We start from the raw sequence: 27391 nt of genomic DNA, 5'->3' as shown, positions 1-27391 counted from the left end.
ATCAAAAGCGATGTAGATAACGTGCATACATTAAACAGTGTGTCCCATTGGACGATTGGTTTTTTCTGTCAATATTATCTTAGAAGTTAAAAACATAAATTTTAAGTTGAAATTTTTAATTTAACAAATTATTCCACGACCCGTGTGCTCTGCACATACATGAATTTTTTTGGAATTTATTATTGTACCTCCTTTACTTTCCCGTATATGAACGGAGGTAGCACAATCATTGGAGGTTTTTATATGAACAGATGAACGTTTTCGGTATATTTCAAATATTCTATGCAGAATGAATAATGAATCTTTCAAATATATTACTGACCTACTGGTATAAAATAGTAAATTTCGGGAAATGTACAGATGATTAAATTGAATTCATAACTTTCTTCGTTTTCTTAGAGGTTCTCTTTCACTTGAGTTTTAGAAACCAGATTTAGTCAAAGATCCGTTTATTCTGAGATACCACAAATTGAAAACAACTAGTCAAGTCATCTGTTATCAAAAACTATGACAAATGGCGATGTGTTCTCGCTATTATTCCCTTATAAGTAAAATGTGTGTGTTAAAACAAATGAAGTAAAAGATTCTACCTCGATCACTAGGCTGCACTTGAAACCAAATAGTAGACAGATTTAATTGTTTCATCGCAATACGCTTGCCGTTTCTAAGTGAAATTTTTGTAAGCTCTGGTTTTTATTGAAATTAATTAATCAAAGAAATGTAATGGCAATCATGGACTAAACTAAGGAACATCGCAGGTGGGAATTTTCCCACCTGCGCCCCTCTAATTCCCACCTGCGCCCCTCTAATTCCCACCTGCGAATCTAAATTTACCCACAAGAAAAGTTATAATTATCTGACAATAATGAGAAGAATCTAATTTTAATAAAAGTTTTGCCTGCGGCGCATTGAACGCTTGATTGAACGTATCTGAAAAATGATAATGGCTGATAAAGCTCCGTAAAAGATGCAAACCTAGCAAAATCTGGTTCTTATTCCTTAAAAACAACGGAGATATCAACATTTGAATGTGAATTCCTGTACACAAATTTGATATATCGGATTCGATCGCTTTTTTATGCAGCGCTCCAACCATACCAATAAACCCTTGGATTGCAGCTTTCAAATAAGGGAATGATATTTACACTAACAGTAGTATTTAGTATTTTGATATAAAGATTTAGTAGATGTCTACAGCGTAGTAGATTTCATCGACTCCACTTGTTTGTTTCTTTTAAGGATAAGAAAAAAGACGAAGATGATGTTGAAGCTAATAACTTTTTGGAAGTATTTTTCAAAGGAAAATTATGAGATCGATTCGGAAATCTTAAAGTTGAAAATAGAATACTGAAGGAATAAGACATTTTAATTTGATTTTTTCGAACCTGTCTATGAACTGAACCACAGGAATTTGATTCTTCGTCGAACAAAAAAAATGTTTTGAGAAATCGGTAAGGGTCATTCAAATAGTGCGCACGCTAAAAACATGAGACAAAACATCCAAATCGCATACAAAAAAGATGTTTTGTCTCACGTTTTTAGCGTGCGCACTATTTGAATGACCCCAAGAATTACTCATGGACATTTTGAGTGATTTTTCGAATAAGACCCAGGAGAGGGATTACGGCATCAGTTCTATTTTCTCAATTCTATCAAAACTCTACTGTTAGAGAACGATTCACTACTTCACTGAAATATGTCGCAACAAAGCCAATGTCAACCGAAAAATAATTAATTTTTTACTGGACGGACTGAAGGACTCTGCAGCAGTAATCAGTTTTTCAATCGGCCCTATATCGGCCTGGCGATAAGAGTCTGACGAATGGATGAAATGACAGCAAACGTTTTTTCAAATTCTTATCGCCAAGCATATAGCTGCGATATAGGGCCGATTAAAAAACTGATTACTGTGCCAGAGTCCTGAGGTCATGGGCTTTACAATGGCATTTTATTTGACTGAAATCCTTTGAGTAAAAATTTAATTATTTTTCTGTTGACATTGGCCTTGTTGCTGCGACATCTTTCAGTGAAGTAGTGAATCGTTATCTATCAGTAGAGTTTTGATAGAATTGAGAAAGAGAACTGATTCCGCAATCCCTCTCCAGACTTACGGTCATGATATTACTTTGGCATAAAAAATTGTTACTTTGGCGCCCAAGATTTCGTTTTTAGGCGCCTCGTTGAAAAGTTTCCCACCTGCACAGAAATCCTTATTTTAGTCCCTGATGGCAATACAAAAGAGAACAGTGTGATAGTTTTTACAAGCAATGCCACAGTCCTAGAAATGGTCCGTATTCATACATATGTGTAGAATATATAGAATATTGAATATGCCTTTACTATTGAAGTAAGTCTTGCTCAGTGACAATGTAATTTATGTCAAACGACTTTACTTAAAATTTTATAATAAAATCATGTGTCCTCATTAGCGCAATGGTTTATCGGCTTGTTATAGAAAACATTATACGCACGATATCTTTAATGGTAGCTGTACTGTATACAGTAATTAACTGCCTCGTTCGAAGGGACTATCCGCGAACCTTAACTAGAATTATAATTGAGGAACGAAGTTCAAAACATAATTCAAACGAAACCTCGTTTCACTTTGTATCAAAATTAAATGAAATTTTCCCTAACGAAAGCCCTTATTGAAATTTATATCACATGATACAATTCACAACCGCTCGAAATCCAAATTTATACTCAAAGTCAGCACGCTTGTTGTACATTTAACATAAATTTATCATCAATACAAAGTTGTACATGCAATGGAAGTTAGTGAAGACAAAAGTTTTTTTTATTTAGTTTCAAAATTGAGTTTAAACTTTAAAAGTGAAAACTATCGACGGAATATAGTTATGTAACTAACACGAAATCGAATTGAACTGTCGAAACCGCAATCCATCTACTTAATCGTGCTAAACTTATACTAAATGATACATTTTAAACTCATCAGTATGATCTCTCGTTTTCGCTGGTTCTGTGAATCATAATTTGTCTTAAAAAGTCTTTTTGAGAGCCTTTAACGATGATGAAAACTGAAAACTGAACATTTTTATGGTAGTTTTAATGCTTCACATTTCTTTCTTGCACAGAAAGAAGTTGCAATAAAGACGGAACTTAATGGTCTTAATGATTCCATTTTATATCGCTCGGAAAATGATTTTATGTAAATGTTCAATTTACTTGAACAACGTGTTCTATACAGCTACGAATATTAATTTAACAATTTTTTTTGGAGAACCTACTCCGCGAATAGTTTACTCGGTACTTTTGACATGCTTTACAATTAAAAATCTCCATCGTGCTTAAAAGCTTTAGAAAAGTAGAAAAAATCGTAAATTTAACCCTTGTGAAACCGGCTAGTGATTTGAAAATTGACTAAGAGTTTTTTACAGTTTCAATTAACTTCGAAATGTTTTAATGAAAGAGAAACTTGTTCTGTGAATTATCGATCGAAAGAAATATTTATTGTTTAGAATAAGGAATACGTGATTTTCCTGGGTTTGACCAGTTGTGTTCAACAACATGGTTTTAAAGTTTGGTTTGCTTTCTTCTTTTAAATTCACGTATTTCCAACTAGAATTGGTTGGCGTGATTGGTCATAGGGTATATGGGTAGATAGATAGAAGAAGGGTTCAATACTTGTGCCGAGACTGTTAAATACATAATTCATTAAATTGACCATTGTGATATACGAGCGCAATTTTTCCTTTTTGTCCTTTTTCATTATAACAAAGTTATTTCTTTTTGAAATTTTGTTGGTTACTTTTCCAACGTCTACAAATAATGTCGAAATTATACAGTTCGAGCTGTGATACAAACAAAGCAGTTAAAAACTCCATTAAACATGAATAATTAATTTTATTTTGTAGTGTCCTGGCACGTTATGGATTATTATTTAAAAATTTTTTTCTTTAATATTTAAATTATTCATTAAATAAATGAAAAAATATGCGAAGCGGGAAGGAAAAGTATGCAATTAAAAGACTTTTCTGTTTGTATGGAAAAGCACACACATACACACAACTTGAACGTCTACTTTTCGTTATTTTCACCATTCTAGGTCAATTCTAGGTCATGCATAAAGTAAAAGCTTAGTTGATCGAGAAAATTTTTCCGTCTCGGAAAATGTATTATAACTTAAGTTCATCTCATGTTTCCAATTTAAATACAAATTTTATAAGAAAAATTCGGTAAAATCCATTTGAATTCATACATTTTTAATGAGAATACGTTGAAGAGTATATTATATTCATAACACATACTTGGCGTTTTGCTATTTGAAATAGATACACTCATGGCTCCATGCTGTTAATACTATTACATTTTGACGTGAGCGAAATTTACTCGTAACACATACGTGAATTCAAATAATTAGATTTATCGTTGAAACTACATCGGTGCACGTCAAAAACGATTTTATCTTTCCGCTAAAATAATCAAAAGGGGGAGTTTGAGTATATGTTATGTAGTTTTTGACACTAAAAAGCCCTAAGAAATTTTGTACAAATGAAATACAACCGTAGGAAAGTGAAAGTCATGTGTTCTGGCTTTTCTGGTTACAAATGAAAACCTAAATTCTTATTTCGTACAAAATCAATTCCCAAATCAGAGAAAATGTCATTATTCGCTTTTTATCGAGTGACTGTGATGGTGGCCTCCTTAAATATCCTGAACTCCGTTGGGGATCTATATATCCATAACAATATTTCGAACATGATGGATAACGTCAAAATAACTCACGTAATCCAATATTAACAAATGTCATTAAAATAAACTTTCTATTTCTTTTCAGGAACTTTAACAGTGAATGTTAGTGTTTTACTGCTTAGTTTAGCATCACCCGATGAATCGAGTTTGGTAAGTTCAGCGATAGTACTCTTTCACATAATAAGAATAAAAATGAATTACAGTCGTTAACAGTCTAAACCGAGACACTATTAGGGATGGACCGAGAAACGGTTTTTTTTAGTTAAATATTTTCATTTGACGTAAAAAGTAATTGGAAGCAAACAGTTTTTTTATTTTTATTATTATTATTAAGGAGATAGCTGATTAACTACTGTGAGTTAGAGATGTGCGGGCCGCCCGAAAATGTTGGGCCGCCCTGGTTTTTATCCGGCCCGACGGGGCCTGGGCCGGGCGGGCTTCAAATCTATCGGGCCGAGCTTGGACCGGACCTAGAAAATCAAATTTTTGGCCCGATTTTCAAAGTTTCGCGCACTTTTTTATATGAAATTTGCTTTCGGGCCGCCCGAAAATGTCGGCCCGTTCGAGTTTTTATCCGGCCCGATCGGGCTTGGGCCGGACGGGCTATAAATACGTCGGGCCAGTTCGGGCCGGGCTTTAAAAATGAATTTCGGACCGGGCTTCGGGCCGGACGGGCTTCAAAAAAACATCGGCCCGCACACCTCTACTGTGAGTTAAATCGCGTACGGAGGCCTCCGTTGGGCCTATTGTGCTACTATCGATGATTTGTTACGGTTCTATGCTGATTCCTGGAATCTACCTGAACTAACGATGAAGTTCAGGACGTCCTTGGGTAGCAAATGTTTGATGGACTGGTATTTAATGGTGTAGTTGCCCAGATGCTTCATCCTGTTTAGGATGTAGGCAGGGCAGTCACACAGAAAATGCTCAGCTGTGTCAGTATGGTGACCGCATTGGTCACAGCTCGAATCAGAACGTTTGCCTATAGTGGTGAGGTGTTTGTTGAAGCCGTAGTGTCCAGTGATCACTCCAGTGTATAATGTTAACCTCGTACGACTGACATTAATTAAGTACTTGGTGTTGATCCTGCTGATGCGTATGCAATGTTTGGACTGTCGGCATGATCTGATATTAGCCCAGTGTTCTCTGAATTTCTTTTCTCTTAAGGAAAGTATCTGTCGTTCAGCTATCGACGGCGGTACGCTAGTTATGGGTTCCGGACCATATGTCTTGCTCAAAGCTGCCGCCTTGGCTAGCGTATCAGCTTTTTCGTTACCCTCGAAGCCCGAGTGTGCTGGAACCCATACTAGCTTCAAATTGTTTACCTGCGCTATTTGGTTCACTAGGTGCCAGCATTCTAACGACAGGGCAGAACTTTGCGTGTACGACTTAAGTGCTTTTAGCAAACAGTTATTTTACAATATGATTCGAAAATTGCACATTTTTTTTAAATAAAGTGAAAAACCTTCTACAGCTACTGTCATTGCTGCCGGCATCTGTCTTTTTCCACACCAATATTGAAAGTTGTCGCTTTTATCATTTTCAAATTTTGGTTCGGATGGAAAACCTCACTCTTTAAATTCTTAACATCTACTGCCTTTAGACTGTTAACATCCACTGTAGAAATTAAATATAATTTATTACACACATACGTATTTAAATTGTCCGGAATAATATTTATTCAGCGATGATGCATGAATAAATTTAATTTGCATTTACCGTTATTCGTCTGCAATTCAGAGAAATAAAATATATTTTGGACAGGCTAATTTTTCATCGTGCTACATGTCGTTACAACTCATTGCGTGTCGGCCAGTTCAAGTATTCTTTAAAAGCCATTAATTATTTTTAATGAATTATTAAATTTGGTTAACTTGACTGATTTTCATTTTCGGTGTCAGTGACATTACAGTGTGTTTTCGGCTAGTGTAACAAAAAGGGTGGAGAAATGACTAATCTTTTTTTTTGTTTACATTTAGTTTTTTTTTAACTAGAAAATAAGGATTTTGGCTCTGGAAAAGTATAAGTTGATAGTGGGTTGAGTTTAAAGAGATACACTACGGTATGACTCCGAAATGCAAAGATTTTGTTATAAAATGAATTTTGTTTAAAAGGTAAGCTAAAAGCAAAATAAAATGATTGAGTCTGGTTTTTGACAGTTGAATTTCAATAGACCGTGTGAAGTATAAATAATTTATTTTTAATTGATGTTGATTATTATTCTGTAGAACAAAAGTGTAAACAGAATATCTGAAAAATGTCTATTTGTTTTTATATCTCACTTTAAAAGCTATAATTTGAATGAGAACTAAAAGGATATCCTAACCATTCTAATTCATTTTAATTGGATTCCTACTAAGATTCTAATAAGTGGGATGACAACAATATATTTCAATAATTTCTAAAAAAAAATAAATATTTTTTCAATGGTTTTCATGGTAAATCTTCTTTTTATTAAAATGTGAAACTTTTTACTCAAAATCGCACACGGTATATTGTCACAAAAACAAGGCATCAGAACAGTCGGAGCGTTTGCTACGACTGAGCCCCGTACGACCCGTAAACCTATTTAGCCCGAAACCATTATACGTCCATAGCCCTAATAAGCCCGTAACCCTTATTGCGTACTTGACATCATTGTCTATTTTTGCAAATTGTAAACTGTAAGCGTTCATCTTTAAAATTGCGCTTAGCGCAATTACAAAAGCCCGTACGAAGTACTTCTCAAGTATAAAACAAAAGTTTACGATGTAATCTTAGGAATCCGAATTTACAACTTTTTTTTATCCCAATTTTCTTTCGGTATTGAATTATCTGTCAAACGAAACAAAAAGTAGCAAAATCTGATGAAATATACTCGATTTATGTGCAAAAAACACTTAGGGCCGAGCAGCGGCCTTAGTTCAAGGGCCCAAATTTGAAACTTTTTTCGCCACGTTCTTTTCTGTATTATATTACCTTCCATAGAAAACTAAATCTAGCAAAATCGGATGAGATTTACTCGATTTATGTGCAAAAAATACTTAGGGTCGAGTAGCGGCCTTAGTCCAAGGGCCCAAATTTGAAACTTTTTTAGCCACGTTCTTTTCGGTATTCAATTACCTTCCATAGAAAACTAAATCTAGCAAAATCGGATGAGATTTACTCGATTTATGTGCAAAAAACACTTAGGGCCAAGTAGTGGCCTTAGTCCAAGGGACCCAATTTGAAACTTTTTTCGCCACGTTCTTTTCGGTATTCAATTATCTCTCAAACGAAACGAAACAAAAACTAACAAAATCGGATCAGATTTACTCGATTTATGTGCAAAAAACACTTAGGGCCGAATAGCGGCCTTAGTCCAAGGGCCCAAATTTGAAACTTTTTTTGCCATCATTCTATTCGGCATTCAATTATCTCTCAAATGAAACAAAAACTAGCAAAATCGGATGAGATTTATTCGATTTATGTGCAAAAAACTACTTAGGGCCGAGTAGCGGCCTTAGTCCAAGGGCCCAAATTTGAAACTTTTTTCGCAACGTTCTTTTCGGTATTCAATTACCTTTCATAAAAAACTAAATCTAGCAAAATCGGATGAGATTTACTCGATTTATGCGCAAAAAACCCTTAGGGCCGAGTAGCGGCCTTAGTCCAAGGACCCAAATTTGAAACTTTTTTTGCCATCATTCTATTCGGCTATCAATTATTTCTCAAATGAAACAAAAACTAGCAAAATCGGATGAGATTTATTCGATTTATGTGCAAAAACGACTTAGGGCCGAGTAGCGGCCTTAGTCCAAGGGCCCGAATTTGAAACTTTTTTCCCACGTTCTTTTCGGTATTCAATTACCTTTCATAAAAAACTAAATCTAGCAAAATCGGATGAGATTTACTCGATTTATGTGCAAAAAACACTTAGGGCCAAGTAACGACCTTTGAGCCATCCCAACAAGCCCACATTGCATCTTACCCAAAAAGAATGTTCAGCAACTTTGTTCTACTCGTCAATACCTTTCATTTGATACATCACAAGCAGGTATTGCGTGCGTATTTCGGTAGATATCGGCGAAAGACTGAAAAACACCTATAGGGCCCTAGCTCTGGAAGGGCCGGCCCTACCATGCCCATTTTCGAACTTGACCTTACTTTTGTCCATACCAATCGGGGAAAAAAAGAATTTTGAAAAAAGGTTGTGATTTACTCTAGCTAGAGGGGTCACGGACGGACGGACGGACGGACGGACGGACATTTTTTTTTATTGCGGATTTGTCATCTATGAACATAACCAAATGCTTTGCCCTTACTGGCTGCTTCCAATTCGACATGTTACAAACGGCATATTAATCTTATAAGCCCCCAGTACTTCGTACGGGGCTAAAAACTCGATCATTTTATTTTGCTCTCAATTTACGTTAGAAACTTAAATCAATGAAAATTTTTAGGAAATTAATTCCTAAAAATTCCATAAAATTCCTAATAATTCCTAAATTTTAGAATTTAGAGATTTATAAATTTTGCCAAATTTTTTAAAGAATATTTGTGATTTTCTTGGAATTAAATGTGCCTGAGGCCGCCATAAATATAAGTGTGTGTGAGGTGAGGTGTACTTGATTTAATTCTTTTTGTTTACAAAAAGTCCGTTTTATACACAGGAATTCTATTCTGTACACAAAAAGTCCATTGTGTACACAGAAATCATGATTTTATACACAAAAATGATGATTATGTACACAAAAAATTCGTTTTGTACACAGTAAGAATTTATTTATTCATCGACATTATTGCAATGTTAGCCTGAAGGACTCGGCAGTGGCTGTAGTTTTCAAAGTTAAGAGCCTATAGAAAATCGCTGCATTTCGGAGAACAAGTTTTGATTGGAATCACGTTTTACTTCGGTGAAAAATAAGTAGTCAAAACTTCTATCCCCGATTGTAGCATGAGATCAGGCTAAAATAACGAACTCTGTGGCTCGAAATATATTTAATATACGTTCAGAATAACCGAAATTTCCCAGAAGTAATTAATGAAAAAAAGTATTCAAATGTTATTCCAGGAAAAAACTTGTAAATTAAAAATTTCAACATTTTTTCGTTAAACTTTATATCCAATTTAAATTTAATAAGGACGTTCCAAACTACAGCCTGCCAAATGAAACGGAAACAATTTCACTCCGAAATTGTTTATTTATTTAATTCACTCGCCCACCACACAAACACAGGGCATACCTGCACGTAGCTCACAAATATTCCAATTGGTCCGGAGACTAATATGTAAAGAATTTTTTTAATAAGGGAATGATGGAACAAAATACACAGCACACAGCGCATACAACCAAATATTCCGTTGAGAGACATACTGTGTATTATTAGAGAAAGGTTTTAAATAAATTACGTTTCGACGGCATATTGGAATGTTGTACGGCATTTCCAGATTCAGTGGTATTGGAAATGGGAAATACTTTGATTTACCTATTTGAATTTGATTGTCAAATTGTTCTCTACAATAAATATATCGTGCTTGTTTCTCTTTGACTTCGTTTGATGGACTAATTTGATGTTAGAACATTGCTTTTATGCCAAAGCTTTTTGATAGAATTGTTGTGGAACAAAAGTTGTGAACATTCCCGGACTTGATGATATTTTCTTTGTGTACTAAAATCATAATAATTCATTGCGTTTGGATAATTATTATGCTGACATAGTGGTATATTATTCAAATTATTTCTTATCGCAAACGCAACGCGAAATCTCACCTATCGTAATCAAAACCAGTAAAATTTGCATACTCTCTGTGCCATATCAAATAAAATGTAATTTTTCTATTTATTATTATTGTTATTATACACATCTGCGTGGTGACTAAATGTGTGCCACAAAAAAATAAATTTGCATTACAGGGAGAGAAAAGTCAAATCCGACATGTTTTCTGTTTTGGGCGTTGTTGTGGTTTGTAAATGATTCCATGCAAAATATGTTTAAGAAATGAAAATCTAGATTTTTAGTGTTTCATTGTTGTTTCGAAAGCTATCCAAAATTCAGAAAGTGTAAATCTAAATTTATTCAACGAAATTTTTGTGTAAGCAATTACAAACCACGATAACTTCCAAATTCGAAAACACGTTGAATTTCAATTTTCCCTCACTGTACGATTTTTTGTGTTTGTGCTAACTCAATATTATATTAAAAAATTGTTCACAGAAATACGAAGTAGAATTTTTACTACAACAACAATGGCACGATCCACGACTGCGATACGCAAATCAATCACAATATGAATATTTAAATGCAATTCATCATCATGAGAACATTTGGTTACCGGACACCTATTTCATCATGCATGGTGACTTTAAAGAGCCTATCGTTCCAATGCACTTTGCGTTGCGGATTTATCGTAACGGAACAATTAATTATTTGATGAGGTAAGAGCTTTCCGATTAATCATTATGTAATTCGAATTCACTCTGTTGAGCTATATATATTGCACGTACCTATGAGGTATATAATAGAGTTGTAACGTAAATTCACCATATATTGGTTATTGATGACAGAGGTTACGAAATTAGAGTAACACCATCGATACATCAATATATTAAGTTATGCCGATTATATAGAGCATCCAATTTCAGAAAAATTTTGATAAAACATAACATCTTATTGACGCTTCTTGGGAAATTGAAAATTTAATCAATTTTTCCCGTTTTTTGCAGGCGACATCTTATTTTATCCTGTCAAGGCAGATTAAATATATTTCCATTTGATGATCCGTTATGTTCATTTGCGATGGAAAGTAGTAAGTATTAGATGGAAAAAAGACACATAAATTATGCGTGTAGTAGAGATAAAGAGGAAAGCTCTTTGCATGTGACATTTGTTTGATATGAAATTGAATGGACAGAACGGAGTGAGAGGGACATTACATTTGGAATATGTTTCGAAAGTATACATATTGCTGTAATACACAGGATGGATTCCTAACTATATGAATTTTCCATTAGCGTTGAGTAAACAGGACCAAAAGAACAAGAAAAAACACACAGAAGATAAAGAAAACAGAAACCGGTACAGTTCGATGAACATCATCTTATTACATTCTAATGTTTCTAAAAGAACATCAGCAACAAATTAACTTTTCCAGTTTTCTTATTGTTCCGCCACTTTTCCCTTAAGAATTTGCCTATGTTATCTTTGCGGAGGAAAAAAAAACATATGTATTATGTACACAAACCGTACATGGCATCCGGTCTGCTTGTGATATTCAGAAAAGTAATTTATTATTATTTCAATTATACGCAGACCTTAAAAGCAGACACTTCTGTTCACATAATCGATAAAAGGGTTTTCGCAAACTCAATCCAATTTTGAAACGGTTGAGAGGCGATGACCCCTCGTTAATTTAAAAACTAATTTCTCTTACAGAAGGAATGAGTTTAAATTTTTTCGAATTTCCTGGGTAAAATCTATACAAATCTTTAACTGAAGTAGTTGTTAATTCAACGACTAAATGAATGCTATTCACACAAATTTTAAAATCGTGCAGAACTTTGTACCAGATGAATTCCTTTAGCTGGTCTATATTTCAATGCATTCATTGATAATTGCTGATGCCAGCATACTGCTCAGCAGCTCACACATATTCGAGTATCAATAGTATTTATATACTCGTGAAGCACGTATCAATGAATGTTGAATGCATTCCCATATAAACCAGCTAAAGAAATCCATCTGGTGCAAATTTAACCACAATTCTGAAAGTGTAGAAGTCCATAATACTAGAAGTAAAATTTACCGAAGAAGACCGTAAAGACCACTGCATTAAATCACGATCACGACCATTAGTTGATTATTCGGTAAATCGTTGCTATTTGCATAAGTCTGTTCCTCTTTTGGCTTGTGAAATGGGCCGCAATGCATAGTTTGATAGAGTCATTGATTTGGGATATTTTAAACCAATCCATTTTACACTGCATATGTCAAGCTTAGTTCTAAGTTTTCTTCAGTTGTTTTACCAGCTGGTCCAATCATACAAACACTATTGATGTCACAGAAAAGCAGCTAAGGCAAACTCAGAACTAACTGTACCACAAAGCTAATAAAAATTAAATTTTCCAGTTTCATACGAGCAATCTGCCATTACGTACGTATGGAAAAACGATGAAGATACTTTAAGAAAAAGTCCATCATTAACAACGCTCAATGCTTATTTAATACAAAATGCAACAACTGCGTGTCCAATCAAGGCTAGTTGGCGTGGTAAGCTTAATATTTACGATTACAATGATTTATTATTATTATTCAAACAAATTTTATTACGACTTTATGTTATTTGTGGTGTCCTTTTTTATCGTTACACATAATTTTAGTAAATAACATTAGCTACATGACTAACTCGAGTAATACTTGAAGATGTTGTAAATAATTAAATCAATGATATAATAACATTATGATATAGCAGGAAACCTTTAGTAGTACCATGAGACAGTGGATTTTGATTAAAGAAATCAAGTTCATCAAAATGAATGAAGATTACCATTGTTGAATGTATTTATTCGAGTAGGGATAAAAAGGTAAAAAAATCCAGTTCGCGAATTTTGTTGACCCTCGGAATTTATCCTCAGTTATTTAAACTATTATAAGACTATTATAGCTGACTAGTATATACCTTGCAGCGAAGCGAAGAGGTGACTGTATATGTAATTACCTTCACCGTACTAGATTTGTATGAACATTTGTATGAAATTACCAAACTTATATACCTTGCTTGCAGCGAAGAAATGATAGAAAATGTATTAGCTTTCTGACATTTTTTCGCTTCAACATACGAGTGAGAATTTGTATTAAATTTAAGCTTCTCTTGGGAGGTGTATACTTAGCTTTATATGTTAAAAATGTCACATCGAAAGGTGTGTTTGAAACAACGGAATCATGAGAAGTACGGTTTTACGATGCATATGTAGTATGTGAAGAACTTCCGTGAAAGCAATGTTCAGTTGATAGGAATAATAACAATTCAATATAATGGAAACTAATGACGAGACGTCGTAATCAAATTTACAGAGGTGCTTCCAGTGCTTTCATGCATTCGAAAAATAATTCTACAATTAACTCTCGATATGTTGAGAAAATGCAGACGAAAACTGTGTGCATAAGTAAATAAGTTCTGACTTTTACGAGTATTTATGGCAGCAAACTTGCAGTAACACTCGGAAAATGTTTATTCAATGTTCCATTATTCAACGGTAGCGGTAATACATCAGTGAAATATACTTTGAACTTTCAAAGAGTGTATTTCACTCAATAACTTAAATTGAAAACATTGCGTTAGCACAAACTTTAATATGCACATTGTACCGTACATGGTGTGTCTAAAAGGTTTTTCGTCATTATCTTCACATTAAATGTGTCTACGACGAATTTGAGCAAACAAGCTCTCAACTTATTTATTCCATTTATTTCATCTAGCAAATGATTCAATATGTACATAATGCTGGCTTTCTGTTGAAGAAATAAATTGAACGAAGAAAATGCAATTTTTCTGAAAGTCATTTCAAGATAATGGAGGTTCTGTGTCACTGTTAAAATAAAAGAAAATTGCTAATTCAATCATTCCAGTAAAAATAAATATTGTTTTCCTCCTCCTCATCCGATTCATAGCTGAACATTCCGATTAAATCTACGAACAACATTTATGATATCTCTATGTGATAAATGAGAGCATACAGCTAACAGATATCCTTCATTTCCGGTATAAATTAATAAATCCATGCAATAACATTTCAGTGTATATTTGTGCCACAACTTTGCTAGATACATTTTACCGTATGTAACCCGTACATTCACAGTAAAAAGTAAACGATACCATAATTCCGGAAATATGAATTTTACTTGTTAGATGATGAAAGTGATGTTTACGGTTTATGACTTATAATATACGTATACGCGAATGTGGCCATGAAAAGTAGACGTATGGTAAGATGGAAAGGCGTAAACTGTAAGGTATATACATTCATTCCAATAGCGATAGCAAATTTGTTTGACTTCTTTTTTTTATATTAAGTAAAGTACGAAGACGTATAAAGATATGAGGTAGAATCATCGTTTATATAACCAGAGGCAGGATATGGCATATCAAGCCAAAGGAAATGTTGTTGTGAGATCAATTTGTAAAGCTTTTTAGCATTTACAGTCTAACTGTAGATATATGTTTACTATACACGGTCAATTGATGTTTTTATGTGCTCGAAAACAGCCCTAGAGAATATGTACTTCGTTTTGAATTTGTTTGAATGCATTTATGCCATTAGGGTTTGAATAAGAAAGTATAATCAAAAATTACAAAATTATTTTTGTACTTTGGCTGTAGAAAATCTTACCTTAGTTTAACATCCCTAGAGTATACAAACATGGAGCAATTGAATTTTTTAGGAACTTTTTTCCCATTTTAAAGTAGCGTTCGTGTCGGATTTAAATTCACTTTAATTGTACGGAAAACACGCCGCGGTGCATAGTGACAACGAATTTATATTCATAATCCAAAAGTTGGTTCGTTCTTTTAAATTACGTCAGTAGAATGAATGGTGATGGTGAAGCATTATCTGAAATAAAAGAGAAAGACAAACAATGGATACCGAGAAAAAAAAACTATTTTTCGTAGCAGTCTCCGAATTCGTTTTACTCTTTCTATATGCGAGATGTGATGCTTATCAATTGTTTTATGTTCCGACGAACAAATTCCGTATCGGTTTTCAAACATACTCAATACTCATACTATATAGTTTCAACGGAAGCTCAATGATTATTTAATTATCAAACATTTCTTCTTCTTTTTTTTCCTGTTAATTTCCATTCAGGAGTCTACGGAAAAAGTAGGATGAGTAACGTATACGTAATTCAAATTTTATATCACTTTACGAATTTGTTTCAATTTAAATCATATTATTCCAATTGCAATTAAAATGGCTGCAACCATTTTCATGATTATGGATATTCGATACAAAAAACTAATAATTTTGAGTTGCTGCATTTTGGTACTTCAGAATATAATAAAAAACAATGAAATGTTGGCTGTATAAATGTTCACAACACTACTACTGTTAACCAGTAAAAGCTAATCGTCTATTACATAGAAAAAGACCACATATACGACACACACGATATCATTGAAATTAACCGGATATCCTCATTTTATCCATGTCACCCACATTCTACTTGGACATGTCCACCATCCTAATGCATTATTCTGTAAATAGGATATAGGTTTACATAGATTCTATACACATATATTCCATCAACTATATAGATGCACACTATAATATACATAGTGTCCTTCCATCCATTGTCAACAATTGTCGTCATTATGCTAGATCTAAATATAGATTTTCAATCAAAAAAGCATGTTAGTTTTGACATAATTTTTATCCTTTCCATATTCCTATCTTAACGATGTTAGAGCTTGTTGATATTTCGTGGGTATACTATTCATATTCTGTAACGTCCAACTGTTATATATAACATTATAATATTTGCTTGACCTATGACGTGAATACAAGACTAATTCAAAAAACGAACAGGGCTGTGTTTATGGCAAACCTTTCACTTTTTTTTATAAAAAGTACTTTGGCTCCATGTGGTTTTTTTATGTCGTTTCTTTGATTAATACATTTTTACATTAGGTTCAGTGTGATGGGCTATGCTTAACGTCCGTCCTAATGCATAACTAATTATGAGGAAAATTTCGTTGTATGCAACATTCAGCAAAAACTGCATCCATCTCGATGAATCGATCGTGTACCCTTCAGGATGTTGAGCATTTAAATACCATTACACTCGGTTGCATCCTCAATTGATTGAACGCAAACTTATCCAAATATTTTGTTAAATCGTGTGCAAAGCAAATCATGGGAAAGGAAGCACATTCCTTTCAAAGTGGGTTTAACGAACGCAATTGAATTGAAATGGCATTTTACAATTTTTCATCGAATCTATTAATTCTTTCAACAGATTGATGCAAAATCTACTACTTCATTAGTTTCAACATTCTCCCTGCTATATAGTGTCACATTCATTACTGATTCATGTCGTAACTGCCTGGAAAAAGTTATACCTAAACGCTTGTTCCGAACCGAAAGTAAACCAAAGGCAAGGACTTCAATGTTATTAAAAACCAAAACTAATGATTAGATATATACAACGTGGTCAAGCAAAACAGAGAACTGCTATAACCGTTCAAAATCAACCATTTCGCATCGTTAAATCAATTTAAAATAATAAGTGCTAAGCACACATTACGGACAATTCTTTCAAATTACGTTTATACGCTCCAATTGGCAATAAAAGTAGTCTCGTATACCAATCCATATAATATCAAAAGTAAAGAAGTTCATTTGATTCTTTTATTTTTATTATTTGTACCTAACAGATGGATGAGCATTAAAAGTGTACCACTCTGTGTGTTACCATCGGAAGACAGAACTCAGGATATTTTCATTTATTTCTAGAATTATAAATGTAGAAAGTTAAACTGACTGGTTGAAACATATTGTCAGGTCGAGATGTTCCATCTCAGATACGTGCTATTTTGAGCGAGCAAAAAAAAGTAATATTTCTAATGCAAAATTGTTGGTTGTGCACAGATGTTGTTACTACGCTGTTTACCATCGAAATTATTCTAAATTACACCTAAGAAGGGTCACGTTAAATTGACAATGTCGGAATGTTTCAACATAGCTACATGTCCTCAAAGAATGGCAATTGTCGAGTAGGGACTTGAGAAAGTATAGGGATGACACCTAGGTAGTATTGTCTGCAGCTCAAAGATACAATAACCGTTAAAAGACTATGTTTACCATCAGTTATACCATAGACTTTAAACGAATACCTTCTGTACAAAATGGTGTCTATTAGTCTATGGGTTATACCGAAGGTTTTACTTATTCTGAAGATTTTATAAAAATTATGTCAAAACAAAAACATTAATCTGTATTACGGTGGGAAAACTTAAAGAAGTCACATTTTCGACTATAATCCAATTGATGGTATTCATTCCACATTCGATATCAACGTTAATATACATAAACGTCTTACCATTGGTATGTGGATTCCACATTGTGGAATGAATGAAGAATGGAATTGCAATTGCGACTTCTTATTTTTCTCCGACTGTAAGAAAAAAAGTTGAAATAAACTCGAAAGATGATGAAATTACTCACATATATCATTGTTCACTGTCACTATTATTAATATTTTGAAGTTATTTATTACCTGAAGAACTTCACAATGCTCACTCTCTTTCTGTCATCGATATCACCGATATCATCTATACAGAATATGTACTGCAAAAGTGTACGGTTGGTACATTATTTTCGTTTATCATAATTTTATTCGAAATACGTATGACACTGGAGAATGAATATATCATAAAAATTTTACTTTACAAACAATTTAAATTTCCTTATTTCAGAACACAATTCGATTTTGTTTTGATGATATATTTTTTTGGAATTAATTTTTATTTAAATTTATTGCAAATGTAATCTCACCTAAGTAAAACGTAACAAATTTTTTATTCGCATTTGGTAATAAATAGGAAACTATAGTTGTCTCAAAGTGGATCTAATTTTTACTCGTGATCGTGCATTTTATTTCACAACCGTTTTCATTCCCGGAATTATTTTGGTCACCTCGTCGTTTATAACATTTTGGTTGGAATGGAACGCTGTGCCGGCAAGGTCAATGATAGGTAATCTAATAAACAATAAAAAAAACGACAAAATGCAACCCCACCCCGCCTGTTACCAACTACAAATCATATACTTATATATACATACATTTTCGTTTAATTCTAATGGAGCTGGCTGCGAATGTTTTTTTTATTTAGAATTTGTTTAATTTTCCTTTTTTTCTTAAATAAATAGCCCAAGATTTTCCTTTCGAATGTTTATTTTTGATAACACCTGCCTGGATTTTAATAATATGTAATGCTTTCGGTAAAATGTTTTGATTCATTTTTTTTGTAGTCTCTAATTATTTCAGGTACTAAAGTAAGGTTGTGGTAAGGCGAACTAAGGAGTACACTATAGTTTTAACTACTAATTGCATTGATCTGATCATGGTCAGAGAGTACATCTAATAAACATTGTTTGCAAATTTGAAGCAGGTGTTAGAGTAGTTAACTTGGCTGCAGTTGCTGTACTATAATTTAATCAATTAATTTTGCGGAAGGATCATTTATTTCATGTATAGCTTTACTTAGAAATTTCATTGGCTTCAACCATAAAATTATATGCTCAAGTTGATGAGCTCGTTATCTCATAATTATATCATAATATTCGGCAATCTGTTAAATATTTTCACGTTCCTCTTCCAGCATGTAGTTGAAATTCCTGGCTAAAATATGGATGATTGATGTGAAAGTAGACCTTTTCTTTTCTCTACGTTTTTTCTTCTTCTTTTCCTCTACCTTTCCTTTTGTTGTGCAAGTATAATAAAAAGAATGGGGAAAAATGATTAACAACGTTTCGTATACCGCCGGAATGATTTCATTAATTTGTAACATTGATCAAATTATTCAACAACTTTTTTTTTCCGGGGGGTCGTTTTATACGTATGTATTCAGAGCACGACAGAGCATCAAACCGAAATGTTTGAATTTTATTTATTGTCATTTTGTAATTGGTTAATTTTCGCTTATCCTTTATTGGTTTTGAAATTTAATCGAAAGCATTTTAAACAAATATAAACAAAATTTATTTTTGCAATTATTTTCGATACGCATTGTTAGATATGACTTTAATTTGATTTTTGCTACGGGCGTTTAAAATAATAAATTCGACGATTTGTGTAAAATATTCTTCTGATTAACTGACAATGTTGGATAGATATAATTAATGTCATTTATTTATCCTCCAAGACGTCAAATCAAACGAGACCTTTCCCAAACAGCTATCTGTTATCGACATCAATAGCAAAAATAATGATAACAGCCGTTAAATGTGGTCTTATGTAGAATGAATGTTAAGACAAATGAAGTAAAAGATTTTGTATCGAACACAGGCCATACTTTCAACAAAAGAAGTAACAGATTCAATAATTCTATCTCAATACATCTATAGTTTCTAAACGCTTAGCTCTGTTGCTTCTTTTGATTAAAACAACGTCTTGTGTTCGATACAAAATATCTTTCATATACAAGAAGACAATATAGCTAGAACTCATCGCTTTTCCGTCGTCGTCGTCGTCGTCAACAACAGATGACTAACAGCTTCCGAAAAGTTTAAAGAAAAGCTATTTTCACTACATATCGTTTCACATACAATACATATACAACTTCTATCAAATAAATGAATTGAATTTTGAACAAAATTTTCAATATTCCCATAACCTCTTCCATTGTTCCAGCATTCTTCATTCACCATAATACATGTACTTCGAAAAAGTATTTTCAGAGAAGTTTCATCAAACTAAAACCTCCCACAACGACTGAACTGCTAAAAACAAAGTAGAACAGATAGGGGATGTGGGAATATAAATTAAACAATAGCAGCTTTTAATATAATTGATTCTATTTTAGTTTAAACAAGCGATTTCTTTTCTGTTTATTCTTGTGTAAAATTCACTTTACTGTACATATATGTTGGCTGGGGCTCGCGTTTTTGGTGGTATAGCTAGACAAATATTAGTTTGTGTGTCTTTTACGAGCTGTAAACTAAGTTTTATTTAAGTATAACAATACAAATTGATTTCGTTTAATTCGCTGAATAGCAATTCATCTCATTGTCTTTTATGTTAATCAGTATAATTAAGATCCGTTTATACTTCAAGAAATAATTTAATTAGGTATATACAAAGTTTTCCCTGCCGCGCCCTGGACGGAATTGTTAATACTATCAAAAAGCTTAAATAAAACTTTTAATCAAACTCTTCGTTATTATACAATGCAAGTCTTGAATCGTTGGCAAAAATAAACTAGCTTTTTTATCTGTAGTTGAAGCCCACAAACATACGTACAATAAGTGTATCAAACGTTTCAAACACAAAACACCAAATCACATAAAAATCCCATAAAAATGAATAATAAAACTAGCTCTGGCTCCGGTCAATGTAGTCATTGAATATTTCAATCTGTTCATGTAACAAAACCAAAACGATTCCGTTAAGGAAGTCTCATGGGAGACGAATTTTGTTTTTTTTTTTTTGATAAAGTAAAGAATAAATTTTGTTTTTTTTGGCCACGTGACATTTTGACCTAATAAAATACCACACACCAGCAGTATATCGATTTAATGAAGGATCTCTCAATCACCCGGAAAACGAATTTGAATTTTGTTTCGACGATTTTTTTTTTGCTATACATAATATACGTTTGCTGCAGTGAGACAGGACTGAATAAATACTTTTCGAAATGATCCTTCCCTTCTTGTGTTTTTTTTATATTTATTAGACACAATAAAAAACGAATTTTGACATTAAATTGCTGTCCCTTTGGAACATATCAAGAGGCAGAGAGAAAATCAGCAATCGCCCGATACAAAACATATAGCCTAATAATGGAATGATTAGACGTATTTGCATGCGATTACTTTATATTATTCATAAAATTTCCTTTACTTAGAAAACATTTATTTTGAACAAATATTTTATTTTCGGTCTGTTCCTTTTACATTTCCTGCTTCTTTTGCTTTCTTTCTCTTATTTAGGCAATTATAGTTGTCTCAAAGTGGATCTAATGTTTACTCGCGATCGGGCATTTTATTTTACTACTGTATTCATTCCCGGCATTATATTGGTCACCTCATCGTTTATAACATTTTGGTTGGAATGGAATGCCGTACCGGCAAGAGTAATGATTGGTATGTACGATCTGTGTGCAAACTTGAACAATACGACAAATTAGTTGTGGGTTTTCTTTCTGAATTCGAATGTTTTGTTTATACTCATCAACTGTATATGTGCGCCAGTATTATATAAATGAGACAAGAGTCTTGTCACAAGACGACAGTGTTCAATACGGCTTTTGTGCTTATAATTTATCTGTTTTGTGTTTATGTTTGTTCGTTCATAAATTGTTCTCGTTTCAAATTATAGAATAATTTTCCTCGTTCGGAAAAGGGGGTCTCATCAATCTTGTGAAAGGCGCACTTACAACATTCATATCGCTTATCCAAAATTTTGGAATTCTTCCAACACCATTGGAAATTGTATTAAATACAATCTGTAACAGTCGCCTTGTACGACATGCGGTATGATCTATAAACTCAATTTGTATTTGCAGTACTACAGCATTCAGGAACAATATTTATTTTTATGAGAATTGGATGGTTATTAATGGTCGTTCACTCAATTTCGTATTCAATCGCAACAAATTAAAGACTTTTCTAAAAGAACTTATTTTACTCGACATAGGCCGATACTGTAAGAGTTCGCGATGATGCTCACACTGAAGCCGATGCCATCTAATACCTACTAAAAAAATAACATTTACGGAACTTCTCTTGCCGTTACGAATAAAATGATACGCCCCACATAACAGTACACCATGAGAGATATAATAAAAACACTCGGAAGTTTTCCGTCAAACAACATTTCCATTCAAAATGCATTATTTGTCACTTAGCAATAAAAAAAATCTCGTCATTCCATTCCAGATAAAGCGAGTAACCCTTTAAGTATCGTTGATGTGTTTTGGGAATCGTAAATTCCATTGACACAAATCTATGAGCAATGCAAAGACGATAACACTCGTGAACACAGTTAAACTTTAATTTTCTCAGAATCAGAAAGACACGATAAGATGGTTAAATACGAAGAAAAGTTTTCTTGTGTAGGAAGGAGAATAGTTTTCTGTTAGATTTCTCCATTCAAGGGACCAGCTATTCAACGAAAAGCTATTTTAATGTTAGTTTACCTTTAGAGTTATATTTAACTGGCACGTCTATATCCGAAATTACTTTTAAATTCTGCGAGTAAATAAATTTACATTTATCTACGGTAAACTTGAACAAAGTCGAAAGTTTTAGATTTTTTTACATTAAATTTCCAATTTGTGGAAAGTCCATGTATGAAGAAAAATTCTTGGTTCAGCTCAACATCCGAACCCAATTTTCGCTTTACAAATTCCAGTTATTTCGGATGTAATTTTATTTGGAATGTGGAAAGCACATGCGAAGCCGACGATGTTTATGATATTATTATTTTTTTCGTTCAGTTAATTTCTTCTGTTGTGTCCCTTTGTCCAAAGGTTAATTGCATACCCCGAAAATGTGTAACGGAGTAATTAGTAATTCGGATTGCAAATGGGAATTGTGTGATACAGTTACCCTAATATTTAGCATCCCCACAAAAATTAAATTTATTATTCCATCTTTATGTGTACATTTTAATGTGTGCGCTGCAGATAGCTACGTATATAATATGGGAGAAGTGATATTTGACATTAAACAGGCATTTTATTATTGAATTATGTTCGGTTTTGTATATGTCATTATAATTTAGCTGAGAAGGTATTAATGATTATTATGAGCAGATAAGCTTTTTATGAAGCTAATGGTGGATAATGCATTAACTAAGCAGGTGAAGCTTCATACAAACCATGAATGTACGGTAATATATTAATGTAATGCTTGCGAAGCATGTGAGTCCCTGAAGGCAAGATTATTAGGATCTTTAAGATAACTCATTGTGAAAATTTCATGCATGAAATAATTCAATTGAATAGAGTTCGGGGTAAGTGTTTTAGATGAACGAAATATTTCTTTAATTGTGTTGAGGTAATCACTACTGAAGAATCTATTTGAATAGAACTGAATGAGATAGTTGTGAAAAGGGTTAAATATGAATAGTGTGAATAACTGTTAGATGAGAGAGTTCACGGTACTGTAAGCAAGATTAGATATGAATGTCAGACTTTTAGACAAAAGAAAATGAGTTCATTTTGATAATACATCGAAACGTGAAGCAGCGGAATCTTCCTCTCAATCTTTTCTTTCGATTTATGTTATTAACGTCTCAAGTTTCATCAATAAACGATACTGACTAATCGACAGATGAAGAAATTCAACCATTTTTCCAGTCTGCAGGCTTACAGTAACGTTACGTAAATTGGTATTTAAAATATATTTTACTTTACCAGTGAGGGAATGTGGCCATACTGTACACGTGAAGGAATTTGATATCTTGTATCATGATGAGTAAAAGTACCTCGGGCTGACACACTCGGATACTTTTACTCATTTCGATATGAGATATCAAATTCATTCACTGGTACAGTCATCTACTATTTTTGTAAAATGTGATATGTTCAACCAGGGCATATTTTAAGGGAATTAAGGGAACAGGATCCTAAATTTTCTAAAAATTTTAGAGATTTTCGGAATTTAAGAAATTTTCTGGATTTTTTAAGGTATTTTAGCGAATTTGAAGAATTTTATTCCCTTAAAATAGGCCCTACAACTATGCTGCTAAAATAAAAAAAAATCACTGTGGCGATTACACCTCTATGTACATACATTGTATATGGCAGTTTCCACGCTCAGTGAGAATTCACAATTTGTACTAACACACAGGGACTGTCGTACTAGTGTTAAAAATATACATTTACCGGTATTTTACAGAAATTTGTAGCGGATTTTTGGTTGCTACCGGTATTTGGCGTCATTAATCTTTTGTTTTCAATGTAAAATAGCGCGCAAAGCGCTATTTGTCAACCAATTTAATGCACTTTAGTAGCGGTTTGTTCGAAAAATGTTTGCCTATCGGTATGATGTTTTGGATTTTTTTACTAAGGAAACGTTCGGAACGGTGATATTTTTAATTATTTTATATTAATTTTTCAATCAAATTTACCTTGATCTGTGATTAAAATGAAGTCTTGCCCTTCTTCTTATTTTTAAATTAAGTAATGGTTCAAATCTAATTATGAAACTATAAGAAAACACCTTTGCCGTCGATGACTGCATACAATTTTTCTCACTTTAGAAACGTTCGGAACGACGATTGATTTTGTTGTACTTGGCAGACTTTGCATAAATATTTAGATTTTTTTGTCTTAATATGAAGATTTATCCTCATTTATCATTAAGAAACAGTTTTCAAATCATTTCCAATGTTTGCAATATCTTTATTTTGTATTGAAAAAACACCATGCACGAAAATGTTACAAAAGAACATGCCATATAATACATCTATAACTGTGACCTTCAGTGTTGAAATTGGCTACAATGACTGATGCATGTACTTTATTTCATTATTTAAATATAGTTTAACGCTTGAGCTATTTATTTGTACTTTTATCTAAAAAAAATGTTTTCCGTACCGAATGTAATTTTGCTTCATTCCTGCGATTTTTGTTTGTAATTAAATCTATAATTCAGCTTCTGATCGACAGCCTGAAAGCTCCATTAATTATATAAATACACATAATATTCTACATGAACAATGAAACAAAACAAAAAAATTGTTGCAAATATGGAAATTTAATTAAACCAATTCACCTGTTCGGTGTGTGTATGTATATACATCGCAATAATGCTGTATTATTGTTTCGTAATAATATAGGGGTAACAACAATGCTGAATTTTTTCACAACATCAAACGGCTTTCGAAGCACACTGCCCGTTGTGTCCAATTTGACTGCAATGAACGTATGGGACGGCGTCTGTATGGGCTTCATCTATGCATCATTGCTGGAATTTGTTTGTGTTAACTATAATGGTCGGAAACGTCCACAACACAATGCCATCTATCGACCCGGCGAAAATCCCGTTACACAGGTAGGTGTATTGATACAACATTTATTTCCATAAATATTCTTTTCAACCGTTATGCCTTTTATTAATCATAGATGTCACATGAATTTTTGTTATGTTTGCTAAACATCCATTTGGTTTTTTTTTGCTCCTCTTTTCTACTTAAAAATTGAAAAGCCAACAAAAATATTTTTACTCCAATTAAACAGACAAAAGGAAAACAGACTGTTTTACATTGAAAATATTTAATTTATATTGCACGATGGTACACTAAGTACTTCAAACTTATTTTACTACAAACAGAGACAAAACAGTCCTATGCAAAAGAATATGAAATTTATTTAGCTGTGTTTTTTATCAAAATGTTTAAGGCTGAAGTAGGGGTCTTATTTCGTGTCCAATTGAAATTTTCTTTTCAATAACACCTAGAAGTGAAACATTCTTTCCAGAAATGTAGCAAAATAATGTGAGTCACCAGTTGAAGTAACTGAAATAATAATTTAAATAAAAACCCCTTTACGTTTCTTTTGAACATGGCTTGTTTCCAAGCTTGTTTTGAAACACTGAAATTGAAAAGGACTTTTGAAAGAGATCCTTAATGGATTTTTTGCAGTCGACGACTTGAAATATGTGACGCATTTTGTTGTTTTTTAGCTCCACTCACCTAAACAAAAGTTCTTTTACGGATGAAATAGTTATGTATGGTTTCCACTCAACAAATACTCCGTGAGATAGACAGCTGTAGTAAACAAAGCAAAAATTTTAGAAAATCAATTTTGTCTCTCACAAGGATTCCCTTTTTTGGAAAGTGGAAATCAAGCCTTACACGTATGAGCGTGGCGGAGAAAACCGTTTAAGCATGTAAAAACCAAGTTTGTATGAGTGAATCAGCTGAAACGAAATGTGTGACTTAATCATATGACTGCAATGAAATGTGCAACTTATTTGCACAAAATCGGGTTTAGTTTACGACTTACATATGCGGAGCGAGTATAGAAAATAGGGACGTCTGCTTTAAAAATAAACTTGTGCAGTGTGATGCACAGCACCGAAAGTCTAATACGAGTGTGGAAACATATGTCAAAAATTTATGCTGTAATATCAAGTGTAATATACAGGAAATCGTTTATAAAAGTCCTACTTATCCATATTGTTACTAACCTTAGACTAAGTCGAAATAGACTGACTCTTCATACAAATTTTTGCTAGAGTGCTGAAGCAAAAGTAAATACAAAATATGTAATAGTATAAGTGAGCAAGGCTATTACCACAAATTTATGATACTCGAAAATCGGCGCCAATGTTGATTCGTATGGATTATTTTTCAAATTTTGTTTGACGTTCAAACGACGTTCGAACGACGTATGAATGTGTTGATGTATTTTGTGTATGTTATGCATACGTAATAGGGCGTATCGAATTTTTAGAATTTTAAGGGCCGCGATAGCCTGTGTGCGGAAAACGTAGATCATTGAAAACTAATTCCAGGCATATGGTTGATGGATCCGAAGGTCCCCGGGAAGAAGTCCCCCCGGACGACTTTAACTTTCAAATGGTCATAACTCGGAAAGTTGAGAGTATTTCTGAAAACAATGTTCTAGCAGGATGTAGAGCGTTAAAAACTCTACAAAACTGCCAAAGAAACTGATGGTCCAAAAGGTGTGTCTGTCGAGGTTTTCTAACATCGAAAGTTCGACATTTTCGTTTTTGACTTTTATTTCCTGAGAGACAAAATATTAAGTTTAGCTTTTGGCATGAGGTTGTAGAGGAGGTCGAGTACTACCAGTACACTAGGCATTGTCCCGGTCGGCGATCCATCCGAAACCACTTTTTCAACATTAATGAATGAACTTTTTTAGTGTACCCACGTCGCCCACGAAGCCAGTGCAGACACTGTAACCGGTGTTGCTGAGTCGATGTAACCTTGGCCAGTAAGTGCACATAATATTCCATATATATAAG

At 33.3% G+C, this 27391-nt stretch overlaps 1 protein-coding gene and 1 long non-coding RNA gene across 16 annotated transcripts in view; one reads left to right on the top strand and one right to left on the bottom strand.

Annotated features, from left to right (window-relative positions):
- LOC119079355 (glutamate-gated chloride channel) overlaps positions 1-27391 on the top strand; it is a 91671-nt gene that overhangs the window by 47050 nt on the left and 17230 nt on the right. For 7 of the 15 annotated variants that reach the window (XM_037187208.1, XM_037187292.1, XM_037187280.1 and 4 more), the window contains 7 exons: positions 4799-4863; positions 10890-11110; positions 11399-11481; positions 12801-12941; positions 18274-18426; positions 21383-21535; positions 25239-25453. In XM_037187208.1, the coding sequence (XP_037043103.1) occupies positions 4799-4863; positions 10890-11110; positions 11399-11481; positions 12801-12941; positions 18274-18426; positions 21383-21535; positions 25239-25453 (1031 nt within the window). The remainder of the gene's footprint in view (positions 1-4798; positions 4864-10889; positions 11111-11398; positions 11482-12800; positions 12942-18273; positions 18427-21382; positions 21536-25238; positions 25454-27391) is intronic. The other 8 variants (XM_037187245.1, XM_037187310.1, XM_037187227.1 and 5 more) reach the window with 3 other exon arrangements.
- On the bottom strand, positions 1934-20024 carry LOC119079485. Its single transcript, XR_005088177.1, has 3 exons — positions 20014-20024; positions 4265-4279; positions 1934-2106 (listed from the first exon to the last, which is right to left on the bottom strand). It is a non-coding gene; the product is annotated as an uncharacterized LOC119079485 (long non-coding RNA).

This window comes from Bradysia coprophila, chromosome III (assembly GCF_014529535.1).
Source record: "Bradysia coprophila strain Holo2 chromosome III, BU_Bcop_v1, whole genome shotgun sequence".
NCBI lineage: Eukaryota > Metazoa > Arthropoda > Insecta > Diptera > Sciaridae > Bradysia > Bradysia coprophila.
This window is presented reverse-complemented; position numbering and strand designations above follow the sequence as displayed.